The sequence below is a fragment of the Lissotriton vulgaris genome, chromosome 11 (genome assembly GCF_964263255.1).
Source record: "Lissotriton vulgaris chromosome 11, aLisVul1.2, whole genome shotgun sequence".
NCBI lineage: Eukaryota > Metazoa > Chordata > Amphibia > Caudata > Salamandridae > Lissotriton > Lissotriton vulgaris.
The window spans coordinates 1085596693-1085622842 of NC_141699.1; the positions used below are offsets into that span (position 1 = coordinate 1085596693).

A 26150-nucleotide genomic window follows, 5' to 3' on the forward strand; every position below is an offset into this window, starting at 1 on the left:
CACATATGATAATAAAAACCACAAAATGCATGGAATGTTTCCATTTGAATGCACCCATATAGCCTGGTATGTAGATTAAGCATTAGCGGTTTAGTAGTCACATATATATGGTAGTTTCACCTCTCACAATGCCAGTACACTCATCTGAATCGGGTGCAATACAGGTTTTTAGAATACAAACTCAAGATCCCAACCTCCTCCCCAACACACAATCTTCAGTGCACAGCACCATATATATTCATCATTCTACCTATAGAAGTCTCTCACCTCCTCGGCAACGGCCACTGCAGACCTGGCAGGGGTTTCCTCCACTCTGGTGACCTCGGAGGGGTAATACTCCTTTTGTACATCGTACGCTGCATGCTCTTTCGATAAATAAAAAGATATGAAAGATCATTCTCCCCATTCTGTCTTTCCACCACTCACAAATAATGCTTTAGACATCTGATCTGTAGGGTTTACGATGCTGGGAAACATTCAGAGATGAAGGGTGTTTGTCAGCAAGAAATCCCTTTTCATATCTACCTACTCTAAAATACCATCTCTGCACTTGTACTGCTTCTGCCTACAAAATCTGAAAGGTTTGCATCACTGGATAAGAACTCCACCACCTATAAATCACTGGAAACATCACTAGTTCAGGCTGCCTACTCAGAATCTTATCACACCTACGATTTGGCACACGTAAAACACTGCTCTTCTTTCACAATTTATTCTCCAACCTGAACAGGCTTAAATGCTTCATTCCCTCTCTATCACAATTCCTTTTTAGTTTTTTCAAGGCACCACACTCAAGATTGTTGGTGTCAACATGCAATCTTCTAAAGGTCACAGGTTGATCTACCATACAACACAGGCGACCACAATTTCAGTGGTTTTAATCTGGAAACCATTTACTCAAGCTAAATATTATCCACCTTTTTCAGTGGCAGGATAACTTGGGTGCCAAGAGAAAACGCCAACATTGAAAACTTGATCAGATTAGACTAACTATTTACATGAAGCCATGACATCCTTATAGCTACACCGCACCCGTTTAATTCAAAGCAGACAGATTCTAAACCTTCAGATGTTAACTCAACAGTCGCAAAGGTCTAGGGATGTCACATTTGCTCTTAAAACAACTGGAATATGATCACATAAAAAAAGTTGTCATGTTATGTATAGTGCATAATATTTTTGACTTTACTCTGCAATTGTAAAGAATTCAGATGGAATCTAAAGCAAGTCTCCTGCCTAAAGATACATTTGCCATCCTTGATGTCCGGAAGATCAAGTTGCTTTAACCAGACCGGTGTTGAAATTTCATAGCAGGGGTAGATGAATATAGTTTTAGTTTACACCATTTCAGTCAATACGATAGGATTACCAATGCATGCCAACATAAAAATCTCTTTAAATTAGACAGGGCCCTCAGAGCCTTTTCTTTCTTTCCAAAGCACCACTGTCGAACCCACCTAAAACCTTTTCCACAAATATATTCGCTCTCTCACATCGAGCAGAGGATGTGACCATTGATTGTGAGAGGGTGCAGGGAATGGGCAAAGTCACAGTAGATTACCATAGAAAGAAGGAGATGCTGGAGGAAGGAGGCCAAGAGGTAAGTGAGAGAGGCACTTTGGTAATGTGCTATGGCACTTGGATGGTACTGAAGGAAAAGAGCAGACTTTGATGTAGGGCGTGTCAGGACATTTAAAGCCATGGAGTTGGAAACTGATTAAACTAGTTGGTCTCCACTGTGTTTAAACACCCATTTTGGTGTGCACTACACAAATCAGGATCACAAAGCCTTAAATTATTTGTGATCAGTTACAGACATCCCAGCCTAGGACAGATAAACTTTCAAAATGATATACATTATAAAGACTATGTAGCAAAGTTGGGGTGGTCTGCCTAGTAGTTGCTCATACTGTCTTCCAAATACAACCCAACAGGAGTCTGCAGCTGTACTTTAAGCTCTCAGAGGTAGACGCATTATTGTCTGAGGCGCTTTAATGCCTAGAACATCTTGAAGTATTTTTCCACTGTGGACATTAATAACATAAGTAAAAGTAAAAAAATGGTCGCCGTCCTAGCCCTTTCAGCATGGTTGATACACTCACTCATTCATCAGGGTGAAAATGCAGCATTGCTCTCCAGGCAGCACCAGAATAGCTTCTCCAAAAGGTTCCTATCCCTTTACATTTTCTAAGAAGACCTACCACAAATGTCCTTGACTTGATGGCAGGTTCTCCCCCTTCCTTGGCAATGTTCGAACTTAAGATTCCAAATGTCCTATCTGCATCTATAGGGTAAGCACTGCAAATGTTTAGCTTTGGGATGGCTGGACTGGTGTTTTAGAAAGAGGGGTTGAGGATGAAGCAAAATAAATAAGTAAATGAATAAATGCATCAGAGGTATTTCTCTACCATGACTTTCAAGCCTGCTTCCTAAACCGAATTCCACAGACCCATATCTGCTGGGAGCGTTAAGACAGTATATGGCAGAAGCACCTTCAAACAAATAGGGTGCTGTGACTTTTTTGATAAAAGCCTGCATTTGTTGCTGCAAGATGCACCCAATAAGCAACTTTTGCAGATGACATCGTGGTTGCTCTGCCAATCTGAAAATTATACATTCATGGTGCTTTACAGATAGTGAAATGAACCTGAAAACCTAAATAAAAGGTCGAGCTTCTATGGTGGTCTACTTTGGAAGGTGAAATTATTTGCTCAAGACACACGTAAGACACCAGGGCATACCAAGTTATTCAAGGGATCCTTAAATCGAGTTAAAACAGCCCACAAGTTTCAACAAGAGCTTTCAGTTACAAGGCACCTAACAAAGGGACAGATCCTTGCACAGTAGGGCCATTACATTTTTATAAGCTGAATCAGACTCCAGTCTTCAATGGAAACCTCTCAACTCAAGAATTCCAGATGTCCTAGGATGCCACACCAATGGCAGACTCGCTCTATACAATTTCCAGTAAAAGGTTAGTAAAGCAAAGTTGTACCTAGCAGCACACATGTTCAAACTATATAAGTTTAGGGGACTCATTTCTCTGGAATCACTAAAATTCAACGATTGCAGATCTGTTACTACTGCTGAACAAATAGCCCAAAACCTGGCAAGACATCATGAATAAAGATTTATAAAGATGATCCAAAATGGCCAGATTGAGGCCATGAGATGCATCACCAGGTTGTTAAAAGGTTTCCCTTTCTGGAGAGACCAGTGATTGGACTCGCAGAAAAGTAAAGACGGCTTTCCATGACAAGCTACTTTGAAAGCATTCCCTTTAGCCCTCCATCCTGGCCCACAGGACTTTCATTCTTCTCCCAGGCAAGAAGCAGACTAAGCACATTGCTGATATTTCTCCGACGAGCTGAAGAAATACATCTGTGAAAGAAAGAATGAAGGTTCATAAGATTCAACTGCCATTTGTGAGGTGCAAGGAAGAACTTCAACAAAGTTAAAGAGAATGTAACAGCCAATGAGCACTGAAAGTAAGGAAACACGGACAATACATCAACAAATAAAATAAAAGTTTAGAAATTACTTCAACACCAGAAATATCACTTTAATCTCCAGATTTATGTGGCACTGTCACTATAACTTTGAGAACTTGTGGCTAAAAGGACTGACACTTTAAGAAATCTGAATATTAAAGCAAACAGACAAAGTTTCAAAAATCTTTTGAACTGCAAAATATTGGTCAACTGCATCTCTTAGGAGGTCCCAAAAAGAGGCATATGGTTTGAAAGGCTCATTTTCAGAAGGGGTAATGTAACCTGACAAATGCATGAGACTATACTGTTTTCAGAGATCTTGAAGACAAGTGGCAAATCAAATTTCAGTGCTTTCTGCTTTTATCCTCACCGGTGGAACTCATGCCATGTCCAGAGAGCTGACCAGTTGGGCCCCAGCTAACTGGCCTCTTTGGCAAGGAGCTTGCTCAGATATCTTTAGGTTTACGGAAAAATCAAGTTGGTACAATGATGTACAAAACCTCTAGGTTTTTGGCCAGTCCCTCTGAAGACTGTGCTTTTATAAAATTGCAGTAAAGAAAATGAAAGTCTGTGACTGTGAGCAGGAGGTCTCTGTAGAAAGTACACATAATAGGAGACAAATTGTGGCCAAACAGGAGGCATCTGTACAGATACTTCTGATTTCACAATAGCAATGTAGTCTCATCCAGAACACCTCAGAATACTACAGATGCTAACAAGACTTCTAGATTAAGGGGTGTGGCCTGAAAGGCTGACACGTTTTGCAGCCAGCCCCATTCACCCTGTGATATCATGTTGGCCAGTCGTTCTTTACCTTTCGACTTCTGTGGAACACCCCTTAAACATTACTGAAATCTACCTCTGAATCTTTCTTGAAATCAGAGGATTTCCGCTGAGTCATTACTGGAAGGCAAGGACACTGGCCTAAGCGTTTTCAATAATTTTAACTGCAACATAATGCACAAAAAATACAGAAACAAGCACTTGTTAGACACAAAGGAAAATTAAATATTTTCTGTAATTCACAAACCAGTATATAGATTTGTTTTTAAATATAAAAATGTATTATGAAGGTTGGAGCTTTTCTAAATTCAATTGAGGCCACCCATTGTCAATACTAGATTCTTTCTGATGCACTTTAAATTCTTCTACGAATGAATCGGAGGCTACCAATTTCATTTTTAGCGTTGACCTTTTCAATTCTTTCACATTTACAGACTGTTTTCAATCACGCCTTCTGCTTCTTTATAGGCACTATCTGTTAATATTATTTAAATTTCCAAGCAGTCACAGACCCCTTGTAAGCCCCAAGGGGTCCATAGCCGACTGGTTAAGAACCATTGCGGTTTTAACTTTTGCCCCTGAAGTGGCAGTCCCCATTTTTGGCGGGGTACCACGGAGGTGTTTTGGAGAGATGTCCATTGCCCGAGAAGGCCTGATCCTGCTGTGCCGTATGCTGCCTAACTTTGCAATGGTGCAGAGGGTCTGGCAGGAGCAGTGCAAGAGTGGGGAGAGGTGGAGGTGCCTGGGGTTGGACACTGCAGCTTTAGCCGCTGAAGCAGGGTAGACCATTGCCCCGACTTCACCTGCTAGAGGAACTGAACTGACAAAAAATTGGGAAAAGGGCCAACTCTCACTGCCGAAACCAAAGTTGCACTCGCGGGCCAGAGGTACATCCACCGACCCATTTATGAACTGGTTAAGAGGGATGGAAAGATGTCCAAAATTAGAGGAACCCATTTATAAGCTCAAAGGCCGCCACTTTAACAAAGAACGGTTGGGGTTGCATTCTATTAGTGATGCAGGAAATGTATTGTACTTTGTATACCAAAGACCCCCTTTTTCATATTTTAAGGCCCAGTTATAAAACAATTAAAATACATTTTATAGAAAAAGCAGCTAGACGAAACACATTCAGAATCAACTCCAAAGTGACCATTTGAAAACACTCTCCTATGAGAAATTAGTTCAGTCTGCAAAAGTCTAAGGTATGCCTCATGCCACTAGTCATTTTAAGGGCCAAAATGCACTTTATTATCACCTGTAACCAGTTTGATATTTTTAAAACTTGTTTTTTTCTAAAGATTTTTTTTATTCAGCTCCTGTAAATCTGGTGGGGATTTCTGGAAATTTGGAGGCAAAGTACAGACAAGGGTGCTGGAGAAGTCACGAGATCCAAAATTAATTTCAATACAGATTAGTTTTACGGACTGAAGGCTATTCTTTGTAAAAGAGGTAAAGCTTCCCCCACCTGGGATTAATAATCCTTGGGTGTTTGTGGACTAAAGAAACTGCAGTTCTTAAACCAAACAGAGGATATTTTGAAAGGTGTAAGGCGGCGCGGTGACAATCTGTGTCTTAAGCATCATCTTGTCACCAATCTAGGCTTCCTCAAGGAATTATTTTTTTTAATGGCCTGTTCTCATTGATGTCAGGCCTTAAAACCCTTGTAATCTGGTGAAAATGAAGTAACCTTTTGATGGATGTAAATTAAAGGACATAAGGATTTGGCAGTCACCATCCCTATTTGCTTTTCCCAGGATTTCAAACGTACCTGTACAGAGTTTTATTCCCAAGCAGTCTTTCACTTTATCCTGAATGCCCAACTATAAGGGACATCGGCACCTACATTTGGTCATCAATTGCTGTGTCATTAAATATTTGAAAATGTGACGTTTCTGGACATAACATCTTTAGCTGCTGAAGATCAGCTTCTTTAGCTTTTTAAGTACATTACAGAAATTCTTCATTTTTATCTTGACGCTGACTAGGTTAACTTTTCCAAGCATTCACAATTTTACAAACTCAAGCAGGACAGAACAGTGAAAGAACTGTACTGTTTCTGCAACATACAGATAATTTGAGACTTCTTTGTCCCTGCTATAAACATCTGCCTTGTGATGCTGTACATACATTAGACTTCACTGGGAGATTTCCAAGCATTTTGGATGGTTCACACATTGGGTGTGAAATTTTGGATACTATATATTCAGAATTGGGGGGGCAAGCCTAAGATCAATCACTATACAGCCAAAAGGTGCTTTTGAAGGTGTTGATGATGCAAGCCTAGAAAGTTTATTTGGCAGCAAAAGTGATGAGCAAAAAAGCAAGCTCTTAACTGGTTTTTCACAACTATTAGGATTTTGTTTGGTAAAGCTTATCTCCATCACCTTGATCAGGGGTCATGGAGTGCATACGACTAAGGCAGAAACCACACTTATCCACATGGATAAGGAGTATAAACTGTGGCTGCTTGAGTAGTCTCAAGCTATGGCTGGATTGGTTTTATTTTATTTATTTTTTTAGATTTATATGAGCACAAACAGCTACCCATCAAGGGTTTCCCGGCGCTATCAAGGAGCAGCAGAGTAAGAACAATCTACTGGCCAAATAGCCAGGTTTTAAGTGACTTTCGAAACAAGAGAAGGTCGGATTGTGGGCGCAAAGACCGAGGGAGAGCATTCCATAAGACAGGGCCCAAGAATGAAAAAGACCGACCGCCCATACGGGAAAGTCTCATCTTGGGTACCTGGAATTTAGCTTGTGTGGCGGACCGAAGAGTGCGGGAAGGTACATAGGGATGGGCTAGGAGTTTAAGATAGCGGGGGACTCTATTGTGTTTAATGCGGGTAGGTTAAAGCCTTAAACCTAGTCCGTTTTTCGACTGAGAGCCAGTGTAGCTTCTTCAGCAGACCTGAGGCCGCGGAAAATCTGGGGGCATGGCACAATAATCTAGCGGCTGTGTTTTGCACACGCTGCAACTTGCGCATGACATCTTTATTAGCTGCCAGGTAAAGGATATTACCGTAGTCCAGCCCTGAAGTAACAAGGGCCTGGACTACGGTTCTCTGGGTATGGACAGGCAACATCCACACAATCTTCCTCAGCCATCTCAAGATGGTAAAGCAGGTAGCTGCAACCTTGGTGACCTGTTGACGCATAGATAGAGATTCATCAATGATAAAGCCAAGGTTGCGGACCTGCGAGGAGGGCTGAGGAAGAGGTCCCATTTCTGTTGGCCAATGTAAAGGGCCCCAGAGTCCTTTCTCCTTGCCCAGGAGCAGCACCTCCGTTTTTTCACCATTCAATTTTAACAAATTTGCATTCATCCATGACACCACCTTGTTTAGCCCTATCCTAAGGGCTCTGTGGTCTTCCCTGCTGAGAGGGAGAAGACAATCTGGGTGTCGTCGGCATAGGAAAAAAAAAAAATCGACAACCCAGATTCCTCAACAATCATAGCTAGGGGTCTAACAAATGTTAAATAACAAGGGACTAAGAATCGAGCCCTATGGGACCCCATAGGGGGATGAGTGGACCTTAGAATTGGCAGAAGATGAAAAAACCTGAAATGTATGGTTCGCCAAAAATGAAGTCAGCCAATTTAGAGCGGCGTCCGTTACTCCTATGGATTGAAGGGCTTGTATTAGTACGGCATGAGATACCGTATCAAAGGCCGCACTTAAGTCCAATAGTACCAAGGCTACCGTATCGCCCGCATCCATGTTCCTGCGAAGCAGTTCCGTAACACCTAAAAGTGTTGTCTCAGTCGAGTAGCCGGTCCTAAGACCGGATTGGGAGGGATGAAGAAGCTTGTTAGTTTCAACGTAGTGAGATAACTGGATGTTGATATGTCTCTCTAAAACTTTAGAGAGCGGGAAGCAAAGAAATAGGTCGGTAATTGGAAGAAGAGCAGGGTCTGTATTAACTTTTTTCAATAGAGGAGCCACCATTGCGTGCTTCCAGTCAGCAGGGACGGAAGACTCCATAAGGGATACATTAAGAAGTTCCAAAATGCGTTGAAGTGCTGGCTGTTCAAGCTGTTGTAGTACAGAAAGGGGAAGGGTATCGAGTGGGGATCCTGAGTGAATCTTATGAAGAAGAAGTTTAAGCGTGGTCATGCCAAGATTGACTAGGTGTTGAGTAAGTTTCCCCGGTCAGTAGCAAGGGCGATTGGACGGTCAAGAAGGGGGCTGGGTTGATCAGAACTCAGAGCGGCCAGAAGGTTCGGTGGAGGGGTATTGCCTCCCAGTGCAGAGTATATTGTTTCCACTTTATTAAGAAAAAACTGAGCGAGATAGTCGCATTGCATTGTATTTAGGCTGTTTCAATTCAATACACAGAAAATAGGCACATAATAAAGATTTCATGAGCAAATTGCGCATCTCATTTACAAAGTTCACTCTGAATAGGCAACGTTTGGAAGAATAACCTCCTCGGTTGGCATAGGCAAGGTCACAGCTCCCCAGGGCCAATAAATGCAGATGTTAGGGAAGAAAAAATAAAAAGATGAAGACTCGCCTGGGGACCTACATACTGATAATGATCAGAAGGCAAGAAAGGGGATTAATTCAACTTTTAAGACCGAATCTAAACATATTTACATGGGTAACACTAGAGGGAAACCAATAGTTTAATGATATCAGTTTGCTTTAAACGGTGCAATCCAACCTCTGCTGTTAGAGCAGTTACACAATCTCCTACTAGAGTACGAGAAGCTCTTTTTCGCTGACCTGTGAGGCAATTTCAAAACCAAGTATGTGTCTGGTTTGGACTTAAACCGAGTAGGAAGGTTTCTTAGTATCACCTCCACTGCCTGAAGCCTGAGAGAAACTTGGACAAACAAATGGAGATCAATGGTATGACCACGGCTGAACACCTACTCAAAGGAGACGGGCTGTATGCTTGTCCACCGCATACAGACATTGGTTACAATGTACTATGGATTCACAACCAAATGAGGATTCATTCCAGCATGCACGTCTGTGAAAGATACAGTGCTGAAGAACGATTACTTCAGTCCCACTCCAGGTCTTCAAAACACCAAGATGGACAAGGTAAGCAGGCATCTCTTACAACAGCATGATGGAGATGTACTCTTTAGTATACCAAACACGAGGACACAACTTAATCTATTTTCCGACTGGAAAGGGAAAGCAGAAACTATCAGTCTAAAATATCCTTTTGATACACTGGTCAGGAATTTATTTCCACTAAAATTCACCCTTTAGAAAGTGTGGATCAAAAAATATGATCCTCACAACCTCAGATTGGCCACAAAGTCCGTACCAGACCTACTCGTCCTACTTTGAGATCCATGCAAGAGGTTTTCATGTGGGTGATCTATTGAGAATGTGAAGCAAAATCCTTCACCACTGCCTTCAAAAGTTAAGGTTAACCACTCTTATTGAGTGGACATTCTTAACAAGGCAAAAGAACCGGCTTTAAAAAAAAATGTATAACACCTTCAAGTTGGTCTACATTTGAGCCTAGAGAAACAGTTCAACCCACGGACATGCCAATGAGAGCAGATATTACCTCCTCTACTATCCGGGTCTAATTTATCTTTGTTACTTTTGGCTGCCGTTCCTGCTGATTGCAAAAGTCCTTCTTGGACATCCTTTTACACCTTGGTAGCAGTTAAGGATAGAATGGTGGGACTCAAAGTCCCCCTTTATCAGAAGACATTCTGAACCATGAATTACATTTAGTGCCATCTAAACTAAGTGTCACATGTAAACTGATGCATAGGACCAGTCTTCAAAATATTCCAATCGAGAGTGACCAGCCTAAAGCCTCTTCTTCAAAATGAGTTCACAGTGAACTTGTGGACTGAGGAAGGAGTCTTCACTTGTTGGTACTGGAGGGTTTCACAATGCCCTCGGACATGGTTAATAGACCCTTCATTGTGCTAACAAATCATAGTGGGGCCCTGCTTACCAGCACAAGGTTAAGATATTACAAGCCGACATCAGACAGAAAGTAGTTCTAATCGGAAACAGATGCCTGCTTTTGTTTCGAGATTTAAGCCAAAAGGCTCTAGTCAGACAAAGGTCACAGTTTGACAACAAAGACTCTGCATACAAAGGAAGTTTGTGGAATTATAGGGCTACACTTAAAGTTAAAGGTGACTCAAGAGGGTAAGAAGTACGCTTTCTCTAAGGTGGGTGTGGCTTTCCTGTTCAGAATTAGGGTGGGGGGAGAGGAAGTGCGATTGACTACCTTGAAGGTAGTGTCTAAATATTTTCAAGTTGCTCGAAATACATTTTTGGGAGAGTGGACAGGTAATGGGTGGTGGGGCAATAGGTCCAAGCAAATATGTCGACGAAAACGGTCCACGATGGTGTGGAGGTCGCTTTTCTGACTAGTACTGTTTTACCTGTTTGAGTAGGGTAGCTTCCCCTCTCCTTTGTCTCTTTGTAGGCCTCTTGGACCTTTTAGCACATCACAATGGTTTTATTTAATAGTTACAGATAGAGTGGATATTGGAAAATGGTGATGGGCAGCAATACATTAAGTTGTTTCTGTCTGCTAACTAGTTGCACCAGCACTGTGGTTCTTAAGTTGACAAGAGTGCAGGTAAACAAAACAACCAAAACACAATATTCAATAGCAGCTAATTTAGTTTTAGAACATAATCTTCAGTTAACTTTTGACTCTTATGGACCACAGAAAGAATTTTCTACGTATTCTGAGATGCAAAAAACCAACAGACAGATTTTTCTACAGTGGGTAGAGTGCAACTGAGACATCCCTATTAAATGAACATCGGATTGCTATTTATTTCATCGGTTTGAAGTTCAAGCCAAGAGTTTGCTACATAGGATGGCTGTCTTCAAAGTTGTAAAATCAAACATTTAATCACAACTACACCTTTCCACAGAAAAGTGCCACTTCTCCTGCACAGTGTAAATACAATTTTGTAGCTGTTCACCACTGTACATTAGGTCACCAGCCCTGCGGGCTACAATGTACACTCAGGAGTGACTTATCTAATGGACAATAGGTCTTTCTACATGTTTCTTCTGCCACATGTTACTGCAGTGACTCACGCTGCAGCGAGCCATAAAAGAGGCTGGAGCCCTGTTTTTTCCTTTACATATTTGAGTGGAGTAAGTATACCCTCAGTCCACATGAGGCACTTAACCATGATGCCACGCGGGTATTTCCTCGCCCACCTGTTTCACTGAAAAGTTAAATAAATGGTATAGCCAATTTGAGCTCATATCACAAGGACAGAGGACATGCACTGCAAAACTGAATGGCAGTTTCACTGCACTCACTCATATCAGCAGAAAACAATCTGAAAAAGTGTGTGCCGCAAACAGCACCGAAACACATGTCATTTCTCTCACAATGCATTCCCTTGGACTCCAGATGCAATTACTAGGAGGCACAATTTTGACATTTTGTTTTTCCTACCAGCTAAACCGGACTTTTTGTAGCCAACGTTCATGAGATGAATGATAACGTGCTTATATAGCAACATTATAATAGAAAAGCGTGATACAATGATCATCACAGGGCCAAACTGGTCTGTTTTAATTTGAAATAATTGCACAAGTTGAGTGGAGATTGATTGGCAAGTGTGAAACATCTTCGTATGTATTTATATCTGATCAGACACGCAGGTGCAATATACTTATTTCCAGAATTACAGAGAATACTCATTTGTGATCTAGTATGAAGTGAGGACACTGCATTATTTACCTTCTACAGTGGGGGTCTTCAAACTGGGTAGTGTGCCCCCCAGGAGGGCTTCAAGCCATCCCAGTGGGTGCACCAGGCTAAGGCAAAAAGCAGCATTATGCAGAGAACAGTGCTTTGTTTTCAGTGGGGAAAAAACATGAGCGGCAGTAAGTCGCTCTTTAATGGGCTATGACTAATATCTTTTGTCATTTATATCATGGCTAGAAGGTGTCAAAGGGGAAGGGACTCCAAATATTCTTTAAAACACTACTCCCATTTTTAATAATCACACTGAATATCTTTACATGTTAGTAAGGCGTGCCTGACCAGAATAGTATGATTGGCAACCATGCATTTGATTGCATTTTTAAAACTTTAACAGAACTTAACTGCAAAGTTTAAATAAGTCTAGACGTATTTAAACATTGCCAGTTTAATAGAATTGTGAGAATTTTTGAGGGAGGGGCATGATTTCTTTTTTCCAGGGGGGTGGGGGTTAAAAAGTTTAATCCACTGTCTTACTGTGATCAGTTTGCCTCAATATCAGATTAAAGAGTTCCAGTGGAGAGGGCTTTGTCCCCTTTGGTCCCCCTGACATACACATGTTATGGCACTAATGATGCCCTGTCTTGTAGTGACAAATGTCATGTGCCAACTTCGAGAGTGTTACTCTGCTGTACACTGTTTTTGCAAAACATTGCAGTGGTTTGGCAGAGTTTCAACAGTAGTGTCGGTTTGAAGTTTTGAAACGAGCGAGAATGCACGGACTTGCATTCGGGGAAATGAACGGGCATCATGGCTTTTCGCCGATTGAAGTCGTTTCCGAGTTTGCATGTTGTTCGGATGTACTCCCCACTCTGTGTTTCATGCTATAGATAAAAGGTATAGCTACTGTCATTTGTATTTTGTTCCCTTTGCTATAATGTCGCCACCTGGGCACTTTGTAAGTGATAACGACTGGATCGTCCCAGTTCTGTAATCGGAGACCACAGGTTCACCGCTACTCCTGGATTGGCAGCATGTTCCACCATGCATGTTATTGAACAGATGCAGCATGCAATCATTCTCAACAACTAAACCTCTATTCTTACAATTAGACTTTGCAAGATAGGTTCATACGTTTCTGTTGTGCCTGTACCGTCTTCAACCAGGGTACAATTTTAGTCACCTTTTCAGATATTTTTTTTAACGCTCTCAGTGTTTACAATGAGGCATGATTTGCTTATGCCTTCTCAGCATCAAAAAAATACTTGTTGGGACGGACTTTACAACTTCCGCATTAAACACCTCCCCCGGAAAGAACCCGTCAAAGTAGGTGCTGGCAAATTGTTTTAGCTGCTTCCTCTACAGCCACCTAACTCTCAGCTACTGGAAAACACATTGTCTGGCACAACTGACCCTTAAGCTACATCACGTCTAAGCCGTCACCCAACACACTAAACAAAACTTTCAAGAATTACAGAGAAAACAATTAAAATTCGCCAGCCTGAATCCCCATTTCTTTCCCTGGAAGGTTGTAGATGAGGGCACCCTGTATGTCTGCATCAGTGCAGTTTTTCATCAGTTTCCTTCTTTTGTTATCACTTTGCTGTCAGTAAATCTTCCGAGTTCGAAAATAAACTCAACAGCTTGTCTGTTCATTTCTAAATCTACTGGCAGAGAAAAAAGAAGAAGAAATCATGAGATGGTGCAAATTTACTGAGGTTTTCTAAGCTTACACTCATCATAGTTGCTGTACCAATGGGAACAACCCAAATTATAACTTCTGAACCAAAAAAAAAAAAAATAGAAGGTAGAATAATGCACAGCACGAGAATACTCCGTTCTGCAAAACCATACAGGCACACTTAAGCTCTCACAGAAAAAGACACTTACAAAGATCTTACTAAACATGTGTTAAGCATTCCACAGATCCCCTGTAGGAATTACAACGCTCAATATATCCAAGTAAGGATGAGACAGAACTCAAGACAATGTGTGGCTTCTTAGAAGCTCACTCAGAACTTCTCTTCTTCAAGCCCTTGCGTTAAGACTTCAACAGTGTGACAAAAGGCTGCTCTGTGGAATAACCAAAGTAAGCAACAAATCTACATAACCTTTCATTTACTTACTACAAAAAAATAAGACAAGATGTGAATGCTTTAACAGTTATGCACCCAGAGTGCTCACCACAGATGGAATAATGACTTTTCAATAACTCAAACACGTTTTGTAGACAGCATAACTCTGGTCAGTACTTACAACCTTCCAAACACCATGAAAAGTATGGTTTGTGAATGGCAACAATGGGACTTTTAGAAGTGCTGCAAAGAGGCCAAGCCAAGAAGGCCTGAAATCACACAGATAAAGAGTGCATTGCTAATCTGTTGCTGGCACCCTTCACCTCCTTCCCACATCTCCCAGACAAAGTGGTAAGCTTAGCTATAGATCATGCATTTTGCACGGACACTTGCAAACAAACTTCTGGTCTCATGACAGAGTACTGGCTCTAATAGAACGGATCTCATGAAATAACAAGGGGGCCTCTACTTGGAATGAACAGCTAATGTAGCTCCCGGTGTATTTTATTTTTGTCATGCCATCGCTTCCTAAAACACACACTAGAGGTCTGTGCTGGGACACTGGTTTAACAGCAATGACCAGAAATGAAAAGCAGCAAACAGCATGCGCTCAGATTGACAAAACCAATGCAGCAACTTGTTGAAACACCTTCAATGCAGATCACACATGCCATTCAGGAAATGTATATTCGATCGGATTATTACTGGATCAACGATCTTCTCCTTTTAACATTAATTAGTGAATAAAAAGTCACCTTGATATGTTTCAATAGTTGCATCCATGTTTCATGATTACCGACCCCTTCATCCATTGAAAATACCACAATTTACAGAGGGAAACATTGAATTCTTACTCTCTCGCTGAGAGGCAGGCGGCTGAGAGGACTGACTCCTTCCCGAAAGTTTGATGCCTTCCAGGCTGCCAGGCCGGTCTTTACTCTATAAGGGCGCCGCCTTCCAGGCATTATTCGCCATCTGTAACCATAGCGACCCCGGCCATAACCTGTAATAAGATCCAGAACAAATGCATTGAAAAAACAAGTGGCAGGTTGGCTAATCCAGGCAAGCTGTAATGCAGTTTCAAAACAGAATGCTTAAAAAGCTTTTACCGAGTTTACTAATTTGACACAATTTAAGCAAAAGTGCACACGCAATGGAATAAGGTACTTACCCTTTATGTACAGCACTAGAGCTCTAATATAGGAGGGTAGTGGAGAAAAGTGAGTGGATTTGGCAGCCTCTGGTCCCTTCATGAACCCAATATGTACAAGCGAACGATGTACAGTCAAGGAGGCATTTGAACCTGGGAGACTCTCTGCTTTGGAGAGATGCATGCAACTCATGTGTCAGAAAGAGCATCTTAGCAATCGCCTTCTTAGTGAGCCAGGTTCATACTGGACTTTCGTGTTTGACCATTTTAATGATGCATCAAAATACAATTTTCAGAAAACTAGCTTGTCAGGAATGATATGATTTTAATAAAAGTCAGCAATATTTAAAAGTATCTGACAATAGCACAAAAGAGATTAAGCTACCCAAAGCAGGGAGGTTGGGTACTTTCTAACATGGAATTTTATTACTGGACAGCAGCACCGGGGAGGATGCAATTTTTGGTCACCCCTTTTTTGGAGCCACATGCACTAATACAGCTTTATAAAGCTCGGATGCCCAGCCATTAATCAAGACTGTATGCGCTGACATTTACAAATCTCCCAAGCTTTAAGGAGGTACAGTCTGAACTAAAAGGTTGCAGGAACACCTGTGATGCAGTAACTAAACCAGGAGTGACCCTACAGCCCAAAAAGGCAGAGTCTTAGCAAAGGACTTGGGTTTGGTGGTTCAAGAAAAGAGATACGATAAGAGTGGGAATACATATAAGGGGTGAGCCAAAGAACGTGAAGGATCACATTCGAGATTAATAATAACTACTATGCAAAACAGCACGAAAAATCACTCCTGTCTGTTTCGTGCACCAACTATCAATACTGAATTCACCTTGAATCACATTAATTTCTACCAGCATAGGTCGATCAGGGAAAGAGACATTTTTTGAAGCAGAATAAATGACGGATTAATGCTCCGGCCGGCAGAGCCACACCAATATGAGGCCATCTTGCAGCTGGGTTCTCTAGCGTCCCCTCGTGCCCTGAAATCTTAATGACTGATTGAATGATAGTCGTCGAGAAGGCTGAGCGAAAGACTTCCATTTTGAAGATCTAGAAGACTTTATAGTGTCCTTCTTAAAAAGGAAGAAGGATGCTTTCTTTCTTTGAACAACTTATGGAGCGACCTCCAGTTCTGCTTCTGCTTGCCAAGAAGGGCAGTTTTCTGGCAAGCAATGTAGAGTTTTTTTTTTAACGAAACGCCCACGTTCGTCTTTTTTAATGGATACATTCAGTGCCGCTTCAAGTACACAGGATAAAACTAGCATTTGCAATTGGTCTTGCATTTGCAAGAGTCTACAGCTCTGTGTTCTTCGATGAAGAGGTACATACAACAGTCAATACAAAACCTGATAAACTGGCCAATCTGTGTGCCTCATACAGTCCAATCGCCTTAATCAGTAGTGAAACTAAGCTAACAGACAATCATAGAAAGACTATAGATGACTATAATTATTGATTTGGTGCATTTTTATCAGAGTGGCCTCATATCACATCAACCAACCAGACATAAAATTAGATTGCTATATTATGCCATCTGGCTCGGAGATCGCAGTAGCCCAAGGTCATATTTCTAGTTTTTGACAAGGCCACGGATAGTCTGTTCTGGCAATATCTATTGTCTTTGTTAGAATATCTTGGTTTTAGCCTATATTTTGTGTCTTATGTAAAAACTATTAAGTGAAGTGTCACGAGCTACACAGAAAAAACTCGGAGGCATTTTTTCTGAATTACCAAGGGGCACGAAACAAAGGTTGCAATCGTCACCTTTACTTTGATGCATTAGTGGCGAGACCTCTGGCACGCCTGCTCAGACAGGACTCTTGTGTTACTGGCTTCGGATTGTCAGACAGCTATTAGGCGGTTCTTGTACATGGACAAATTTCTGCTCCATGTAGGATGACGCAAGACTTCTGCCCATTTGGAGTCAACTGGGCAAAATACGATTGTTTCCAATCAACCACATAAATTCGATGGAAGCATGGACCAGATTGTTACTAGAAGGTTTAGATATTTGGGGATACAAATTTTAGACTATGAAACCTAGGCTAGCACAGCCAACACGACTTCCATACTAAACAGTAAACCTAGGGCCACTCTCCCGCTGGTAAGCTTTGCCGCCATCGTTGATTGGGCGGGAGGCACTTATCAAGATCGTGTGTGTTTAAGATCATACTCTCCAAGATCATTTATATACTACAGAACTACCTGTTCTATCTGCCTGGCACCACTCTTACTTAACTGAATTATTGAAAATATTATTTTAGAGTGATGGGTTCATCCCAAATGGCTTTTAATAAAAGCAGCCAAAACACCATACAATGGGGAACTCACCATTTTCGATATAGCTTCATACTATAGGGCCACTAACCTGCTTTAGTTGAAGGACTGGATATACGAACCAGCATATACATTTGAGGTATGGGCAATGACTGGAAGCTCTCCTATTCACTATATTTATGGGGAAACTACCAACACATTTTCGCCGCCTGCCACTTGGACAATCTTGGCCATTTGGACAGTCTAACTCATACAAATAAAGTGGGATAAGAAGTTACAGAGAAGACTCCCTTGCAGTTTGCTAATAAACTCCAAGTAAATGTTTTAGACAGATTACGAGCATGAGACCTGTTAAGAATACATCCCTGTGGAACATACTTGCGACCAACACTCTGAAATTATTCTAAGAAATGCAAATTAGGTTGAGCTAGAGCATCCCCAATTCTTTAGATACTTTCAATAGCGCCAAGTACTAATGCCATATTTATCAACTATCACAGATATACCCACCTATAATCCACTAGAGGCCAAATAAACTGTGTCTCAACTACCGATGAGCGGTCCTACTTCAGCCGTACACAATACTGTACTCATTAATACACCTTGCACTTTCCCTGAACTGCGAGGAAAATGGAAACATGGCTTGGGGTAACTTGACGATACAGAACGGATCCTTGCACTCATGGCCCACAAGAATCTGCTATAGTGGCATGAATCCACTTTATTCAAACGAAATAGCTACACCATATCTTTTTGATCCCCCAGCGACACTGGTGTATGAACAGAAGCTTAGATACAAAATGTGTGTGGTGGAAATTTCTTACACGCAATCCAGGGCTGAAGCGAAATTCCACAGTTGTGCAAAGCCATACAAGACTTATAAGGTGTTGCCTGGGTTGTCTGATCGATTTAACCCCCAAAATTACATTGTTAAATACTGCAGATGATGAAGACTTCAAAGACGCCGAAAACACACTCCTGCAGCTGGGTCTGGTCACTGAGAAAAGTTCTTTATATGGTTGCAGGTGCTTCTGTGCAAGTCAAGACCACAATCTGTAAGGGACACTTATGCTTTGACTATCATTGGAACACTAAGTGTGTCCAGATAAGTCTTCCCTGTGCAGGTGCATGTGTGTTGCCCGAATGCAGATCCTCGAGGAAGCTAGTTCTTTCAAGTAATGGGGGGGTTCAGGTACACCGCAACAACAAGGAGACATAATTATGGAACAAATTCTGAAACTAAGGAGACTGAGTGGGTTTGAAGTTATGTTTCAGCTCTCTCCTAGGTAGAATAGCCATTCCTAAAATGTTTTTGCTGCAGGATCATTTTATATTTTCAGGGCGTGCTAGGTCTCAGACCTGCATGATCGGGAAACAAAAAATGAAGATGTGAATGTTTTGACAACACTGGGATAGAGAGCCCCAGGGTGGAGTAATGTATGCTGAAATTCCTAACAAAGAAAAAAATCAGAAGAGATATAGGGCTCCAGACTATCTAAAGACATTATGCAGCGCTGCAGCATCGAATGCTATTTGTGACCAAGACGTGTCAGATTTCCTATGAATGCTTACAGGCATGAAGGTCTGCAATGTTCTGCCTCACTGCTGCAACTTCACTGTGTAAGGCAACTGCGTCCTGCCAGATTCATCATCTATGCGATCTTGCACAAACTGGTTAACCCAGTGGGTGACCTACGAGGTGCTTCCGTAGCAACCACCTAAATCAGCGGTAAAGCCCCCATTCTAGTTATGAAAGGATGTAGAGTGACATGAATAACGCCAGTGGAAATATAATTGAAGAAAGTTTCACAACAAGTTTTTATCCTTCAACACCCACTTCAAGCTGATCCAATTCAAGTTTTTGAAGGAGTTTTCCTCACAGTTACTTGTAGAATTAATATGGGCTATGCAGTCCTGGTTGCACGTCTAGACCTGTTTATGCCAATTTTGGATGAGAGCGTTATCTCCAAGTGAAATAAAAGGCCTGAATATTGATTGATTCAGAAAAGGGGGTGGTGATGGACAGAGTATCTGAATTAAACAGAACACTCATACCCAGTCAACAGATCAGGGCTTGATCCATCACCGTTTTTTTTAAGCTCACTGCACCATCCCAGCTCAGAACCTGGCTACATGCAAATTAGTCTGTCCCTGGCCCAGTGCATCATGGGAACAGGGCAGACCAAACTACCGAGCCAATTCTTATACTGGGAAGGAAACAAGCTTCCGGGGGACCGGTTTCTGGCATTACAGCCGTCTTCGGCCCGGTTTGCTTGAATCCTGATGGTGCAATGAGCAAGGGACTCACATCTGAGTATACCCTTCCACGCTTATGGTGGACAAAACTATTCAGAAAAGGGGGTGGTGATGGACAGAGTATCTGAATTAAGCAGAATACTCTCACCCAGTCAAGAGATCAGGGCTAGATCCAACACATTTTTTTAGCTCACTGCACCATTCCAGCTCAGAACCTGGCTAAATGCAAATTAGTCTGTTCCTGTCCCAGTGCATGATGGGAACAGGGCAAACCAAACTACCAAGCCAATTCTTACACTGGGAAGGAAACCCATGAGGCACTGGGTCAGACTAATTTGCATATAGCCAGGTTCTGAACTGGGGTGATGCAGTGAGCTAAATAACGGTGATGGATCAAGCCCTGATCTCTTGACTGGGTAAGAGTGGTCTGCTTAATTCAGACACTCTGTTCATCACCACCCCCTTTTTGAATCGTTTTTGGCCACCACAAGTGTGGCAGGGTATACTCAGACATGAGTCCCTTGCTCACTGCACCACCAGGATTCAAGCAAGCCGGGCCGACGACAGCTGAAATGCCAGAAACCGGTCCCCGGAAGCTTGTATCCTTTCCGGTGAAGAATTGGCTTGGTAGTTTGGTCTGCCCTGTTCCCATGAGGCACTGGGTCAGACTAATTTGCATACAGCCAGGTTCTGAACTGGGGTGATGCAGTGAGCTAAATAACGGTGATGGATCAAGCCCTGATCTCTTGACTGGGTAAGAGTGGTCTGCTAAATTCAGACACTCTGTTCATCACCACCCCCTTTTTGAATCGTGAATATTGATTGGACTCATGAGGTGGTGCACTCTAGACAGTGGTGCACCCTAGACGGTGTAAAAGGTAACAAAAAGGCTATGTGAATATGAAGACGTTTTCAAATATGGAGTAGAAAGCAGACCTTATTTTAAACAGTTTGCAGAAGTTAAAAAAATGATCAAATTGAGCCTGATGTCCATAGAGTAGAGATCTGGCAAGAAGAAGTTTGTTAAATGACAACTGGGCCAGATCTGTGGAACAGATGGCTTTTTTTACCTGAGGAGACATTCTTGAGCAACAACGGAGCGGGAAGGAAGGCCAATGTATTTTATTGTTGATACATCTTGTTGTGAATCAATGTTAGACTGAGATAGCCTGGAGTGCCTTAGGCACTGGAGCTGGATTATACACTAGGCCACATCACCTGATTGGGGTTTTAAGCTTCTCTGATTAAGTAGGTTGCTGAGCGCTAATGACAAGAAATGTTACACTAAAAACAGCTGGAGATGGATTGGTAGGCCTTGAAGTGGGCATTTTCAAATGGAATCATCTGAACAAAGAGTAGTTCTGTCAAAGTAGAGCAGCTGTGCAGAATTGATATGGGCTTGATAAAATACAGCAACTACACTGGGAGCGGTCAATACTCTGCCATAAAAACTGGAGCAGTCTTAGTGAATTGCACTGGCTCTGGACCTTTAAAAGGAGAATCAGCAGTTTTAAGAAATGCCAACTGTCCCATGCCCACAATATACACTGTATTATTGTGCTCCATATGGGTATTGAAATAAGATAACCATATGAAGAAGTGTCAGAACTGTGACATTAAACATGTGGTAGAGTATTTCCTTGCTAGTAGAGGTGTGGAGTTGCTCCTAAGTGCAATATGACATTTCTATGGTTGTATGTGGTAGGGTTAATAGGTGAGCTCTCGTAAGCATATGGACTTTTACCCTAAAGGTCATAGAATTGTGCTCCACTTTCAAATATGACATGTTGAAGAGAACCAAGACTTGTGAATCCCACAACAGATCACCAGAGGGCAGCTTCTCAGCCAATCCAAGGACCTGCCTGAGCCCATACAAGTGCTTCTAGTCCATACAGAGCCATCTCCTGTTTACCATTTTCCCCTGCAACCTTCGACTCACTCTAATAAACGGAAACAACATAGCTGGCTACAGCTTAGAGAGGACTACCATTGGAGTAGACTAAGCACCAATAACTCTTAAGAGGGACAGCAACATATTCCACCTGCCAAGCACAAGTCTGAAATATTCTGATTCAGCCCAAATGTTCAGTGACCCATTAGAGCAAAGGTCTTCAATCTGTGGGGGCGCAACCCCCAGGGGGTCCTGGGAAGCGCATTCCCCAGCTTCACTTGTCCCTGCAATCCAAAACTTTTAATGCTAATTTGGCAACCAAGTCAAAGATCAGGCGCACAGCTCTGAGTACAGGAATATATTACAAATTCAGCTAAATCTGAAAAGTGAACTCCAAGAGAGAAAGGTACTGGTTACCAACAGTGACCCAAGATACCCCGGAACTCCAGGGAAATAGACAATCAAAACAGTATCTCTCTGAGCTCCACAAAATTAATCACTAGGTTGTAAATTCACCAATCCGGTACAATGTTCAATAATATTTAGTGCAGAGGTGATATCTTCCTTGCCACAGTAAAGTCTTTAGTTAATGAAAATTCCACAATTCCAGTATTCCAATCTCCTTTATTGGTATTTCTTCACTCCAATTCACAATTTTGTCCTTAATTGACTTTCAGCCAACACGTGTTTCGTCTGATGCTAATCCTTGCATCAACAGACTTCATCAGGGCTGAAACCCAAACATATTTACATTATTAGTTGTACCAACTAATAGAGATATTATATTACCCATAACCAATTCCACCAAGAAAAGTGTATAAAGCCAAACAAGTCAATTCAGGAGGCTACCAAAATTAACCCATAAAATTAAGAAAAGAAAGGAAAAGTTATTCCAGTGAAACCAGGTATATCATACACTAGGTGCTCAAAAGGTAGATACTGAATAAAAGTAGTCCCAAACGCACCATTCCATTAATAAAGATAGCAGAGTATTACCTCAGTCACAATTAAGTCTTGCCAAAACAAAGCTTCACAATGCTTTTGTGATATGTAGAAATCAGTTAGAAGAGCCTGAAACAAAGGTATACTATCATAGTAAGTTTTTTGAAAATTATATATATGTGGGAGCTATTATTTATAAACATAAGGTGCTTCTTATTCATATTGTTTTGTGAAAAACTCACCTATCGTAGTATAGGTGTATTCTCACTGAAGGGTACATCAGATCCGATGCAGCAATTAAAGATACAGGATACACTAGTACGTGTACCTAGAAAGAACGGAATATTTTTTAGGTACTTTACCATTGAGGGAAATAGACATTTTTCTCGAAGTAGCAGGCTAAGACATTATACAGAAACGCCTTCGTAAGTTATACTCGGGCGTAAGAGAAAACCAGTGTCGGCAATTCCGTTAAAAAACACAATGCCCGCGTTCGAGCCTGTTCGTGCACTATCCTACAGCGCGTAAGAATGCAAGTTCTGTCTAGAACAGTGCCCGCATTCAAATCTCTACCGGCGTTTACCTGCTCGGTTTATCGCAGCGTCTCCTCGTCAGCTTCCCGGCTTTCGCGTTCGCGTTCCCTTAGGGCGCCATATTTAAACGTTAAAACGTGCACTGCCAACTATTAGCGCCATGTTTGGCAAGGCACGTAATATATAATAGTGAATAACTCTTAAATGCGGTATGATTGCTGCATCATAGTTATTTTATACCTAAGTAAATAAATTATTTTGTTGTTTACGGTCAATTTGTAATCGGGTCTTCACTACATCATTTATTATTTTTTACTTCGTGTAAGATGCTAGTATTTATTGGAAGTTTAACGTATTCAAAATTTCGTTCGTACCAGTAACCCCTAGTTAACTATTAATAAAAATAAGATATCATATATTTAGTCCTATCTTTGTTTCTAAAGACCACGCTACGAGTTAGGATACCGATATGTATGAAGCAATCATACCGCATTTAAGAGTTATTCACTATTATATATTACGTGCCTCGCCAAACATGGCGCTAATAGTTGGCAGTGCACGTTTTAACGTTTAAATATGGCGCCCTAAGTGAACACGAAAGCCGGGAAGCTGACGAGGAGACGCTGCGATAAACCGAGCAGGTAAACGCCGGTAGAGATTTGAATGCGGGCACTGTTCTAGACAGAACTTGCATTCTTACGCGCTGTAGGATAGTGCACGAACAGACTAACGCGGGCATTGTGTTTTTTAACGGAATTGCCGACACTGGTTTTCTCTTACGCCCGAGTATAACTTACGAAGGCGTTTCTGTATAATGTCTTAGCCTGCTACTTCGAGAAAAATGTCTATTTCCCTCAATGGTAAAGTACCTCAAAAATATTCCGTTCTTTCTAGGTACACGTACTCGTGTATCCTGTATCTTTAAAAAAATAGCATTACATCCGCTCTGGAATTACTAAAATCTACATTTTGGAAGCACCATTTTATCGAAAAACTATTTGCACATTTTGCAGCATTCTATCTTACACTGTCTGTAATGCAAGTATAAAATAATGACATATATTCACAGTGCTTTCTGTCACATGCTGTGACCTCGTAGTTCAAAAAAATACCCATCACAATTCTCACCTGCACCAATCAAGATTTAATTCTGTGGCTCTCTGGTAACACACAGACCTCTGCAGTGCATTAACTAATAGAGGTTTCATAATGTACCACTGTGCATTTCCCACTGAGTAACAACTTTTTTTATGTATTTTTCATTTACGCTGCCCATTATTTTATATGCAGACAGTGGATGGTGAAACGTACAGAATATTTTGGTGCTCATTTAGGAGAGGCTTGCAACGCCAGAGCATCAGTTTTTGACGCTCCTGTGGCGCAACCCTCTAAACCATACCTATGAGGCAGTGCAAAGTCACTCTACATGGCCTCATAGTTATTAAGTAAGACATGGCAGCGCAAGTCACTGCGTTGCCTTACTCTGCATCAAGGAGGTTTTCCATGGGCTTTGCGTGGGGTTCCCACACAACACCCATGGATTTTGATGCTGCCCCATATTTACAAAATAGCGTAAACGTGGGGCAGCTCCAAAAATGGACGCCTACCCAGTGGTGGAGTAACGGGGAGAAATGTTTTCATTTCTCCTCGTTTTCCCCTTTCCATGTGTGCTGCATTCTGCAGCTCACATAGAAAGAGGAAAACGCCTCCCTGGTTTGTTTTTGTGAAGGAAGGCGCCCCTTCCTGTACAAAAACAACCCTGCCTATGCTGGTGCTAGGCAGCAATTTGTGCATCAACGCAAGGGAAAAGGACAGGAATGCACTGTATCTCATAAATACGGTGCATTGTATTCCTGCCCTTCAACATTGGCCTAGGGCAGCACAGCAAGAAGACTTGCGGCGCTGCCATAAGCCAATTCCTCATAAATGAGGCCCTTTGTTTTGACTACATCACCATGCTCACTGACCTTTGGTTTGCTAAACACTGTTCAATATTATTTCCCCACCATAAGAATTATTTGCTGTGGAAATTAAGGGGGGGGGGTTATGTTTGTCAATGATGAGTACCAGGTTCTAGAAATGTGCACCAGTAGGGGGCCCTTATGCCTTAAAATGTTTGACATGGGGTCTCGGCATCAAAACGTTTGAAGACCTCTGCATTAGAGTCAAATACCAAGCTCCCCATAAACAGGACGTGGTTCTACAATGACTACCGTTGGTTAAAATCCTTCTGAATCCAATAGAGCTCTTTTTAAGTAATTTTTGTTTCCAGAGGATATTTAATACAGAACCTTTATGAAACATTAAGGAATTATTTCAGGGTTACTCAGAACTAATAGCATCTGTTTGAGCTCAAGAGCAATTAAACCCTTCAGAGTGTAGGTGGACTAAATTAAAAAAAAAAATACAATAACCTAGGCCACCCGATGGCCCCAAAGGTGGAGAAAAAAAACTGAATCCCTTGTACTTCACTGTTTTGGCAAGTATGAAGAAATACATTTTACTATTTATAAAACCTCGAGGCTGACCCTTCCAATTTTTTGTTAGATTGGCTGCAATGCTTTTAAATCTGAGAACACCCACAAACCTGCACCTTCAGAGTTATCCCGGAGATCTGCTCATATTACTAAAGGGTGAGACACAATGACACAACAAAGCAATTAAGGCTATCCTTGGGGAGGCCAGAGTAAATTAATTCTTGAAAGAGTATTGAGGAACTCGGCTATAAAAGTGTCTAGCAATCCCCCAGCTCCTACTCCACCAGGGGCATTTTTCACATAATGAGACTCCTCTGACTGACTACGATCATCAATGCTTTTTGCCATGAGAATGAATTGTTTATCCAATCCTAGTGATCACTGATACAAACACTCAGCACTGTTGGGTATTGTGCTGGTCTTAAAGCAAGTGTTATTTTAAAGCATATTTTCGAGCTGAAGCCTTTTACTTTCTCCAGAAAATGGCTTCGTGAGTTTTCACCATAAAAGGAAATATATTAGGCGCATGCGCAGGGCATACATGATAAGCAAGACTCCTCTCTCCCTAAAGAGACACAGGATCAATAA

General features: G+C 41.6%; 1 protein-coding gene across 2 annotated transcripts in view; it reads right to left on the bottom strand.

Annotated features, from left to right (window-relative positions):
* FYTTD1 (forty-two-three domain containing 1) overlaps positions 1 to 26150 on the bottom strand; it is a 129862-nt gene that overhangs the window by 91505 nt on the left and 12207 nt on the right. For both annotated transcript variants that reach the window (XM_086944594.1, XM_086944593.1), the window contains exons 3-4: positions 14875 to 15023; positions 268 to 365 (exon numbers count right to left, since the gene is read on the bottom strand). In XM_086944594.1, coding sequence (XP_086800720.1) covers positions 268 to 365; positions 14875 to 15023 — 247 coding nt within the window. The remainder of the gene's footprint in view (positions 1 to 267; positions 366 to 14874; positions 15024 to 26150) is intronic.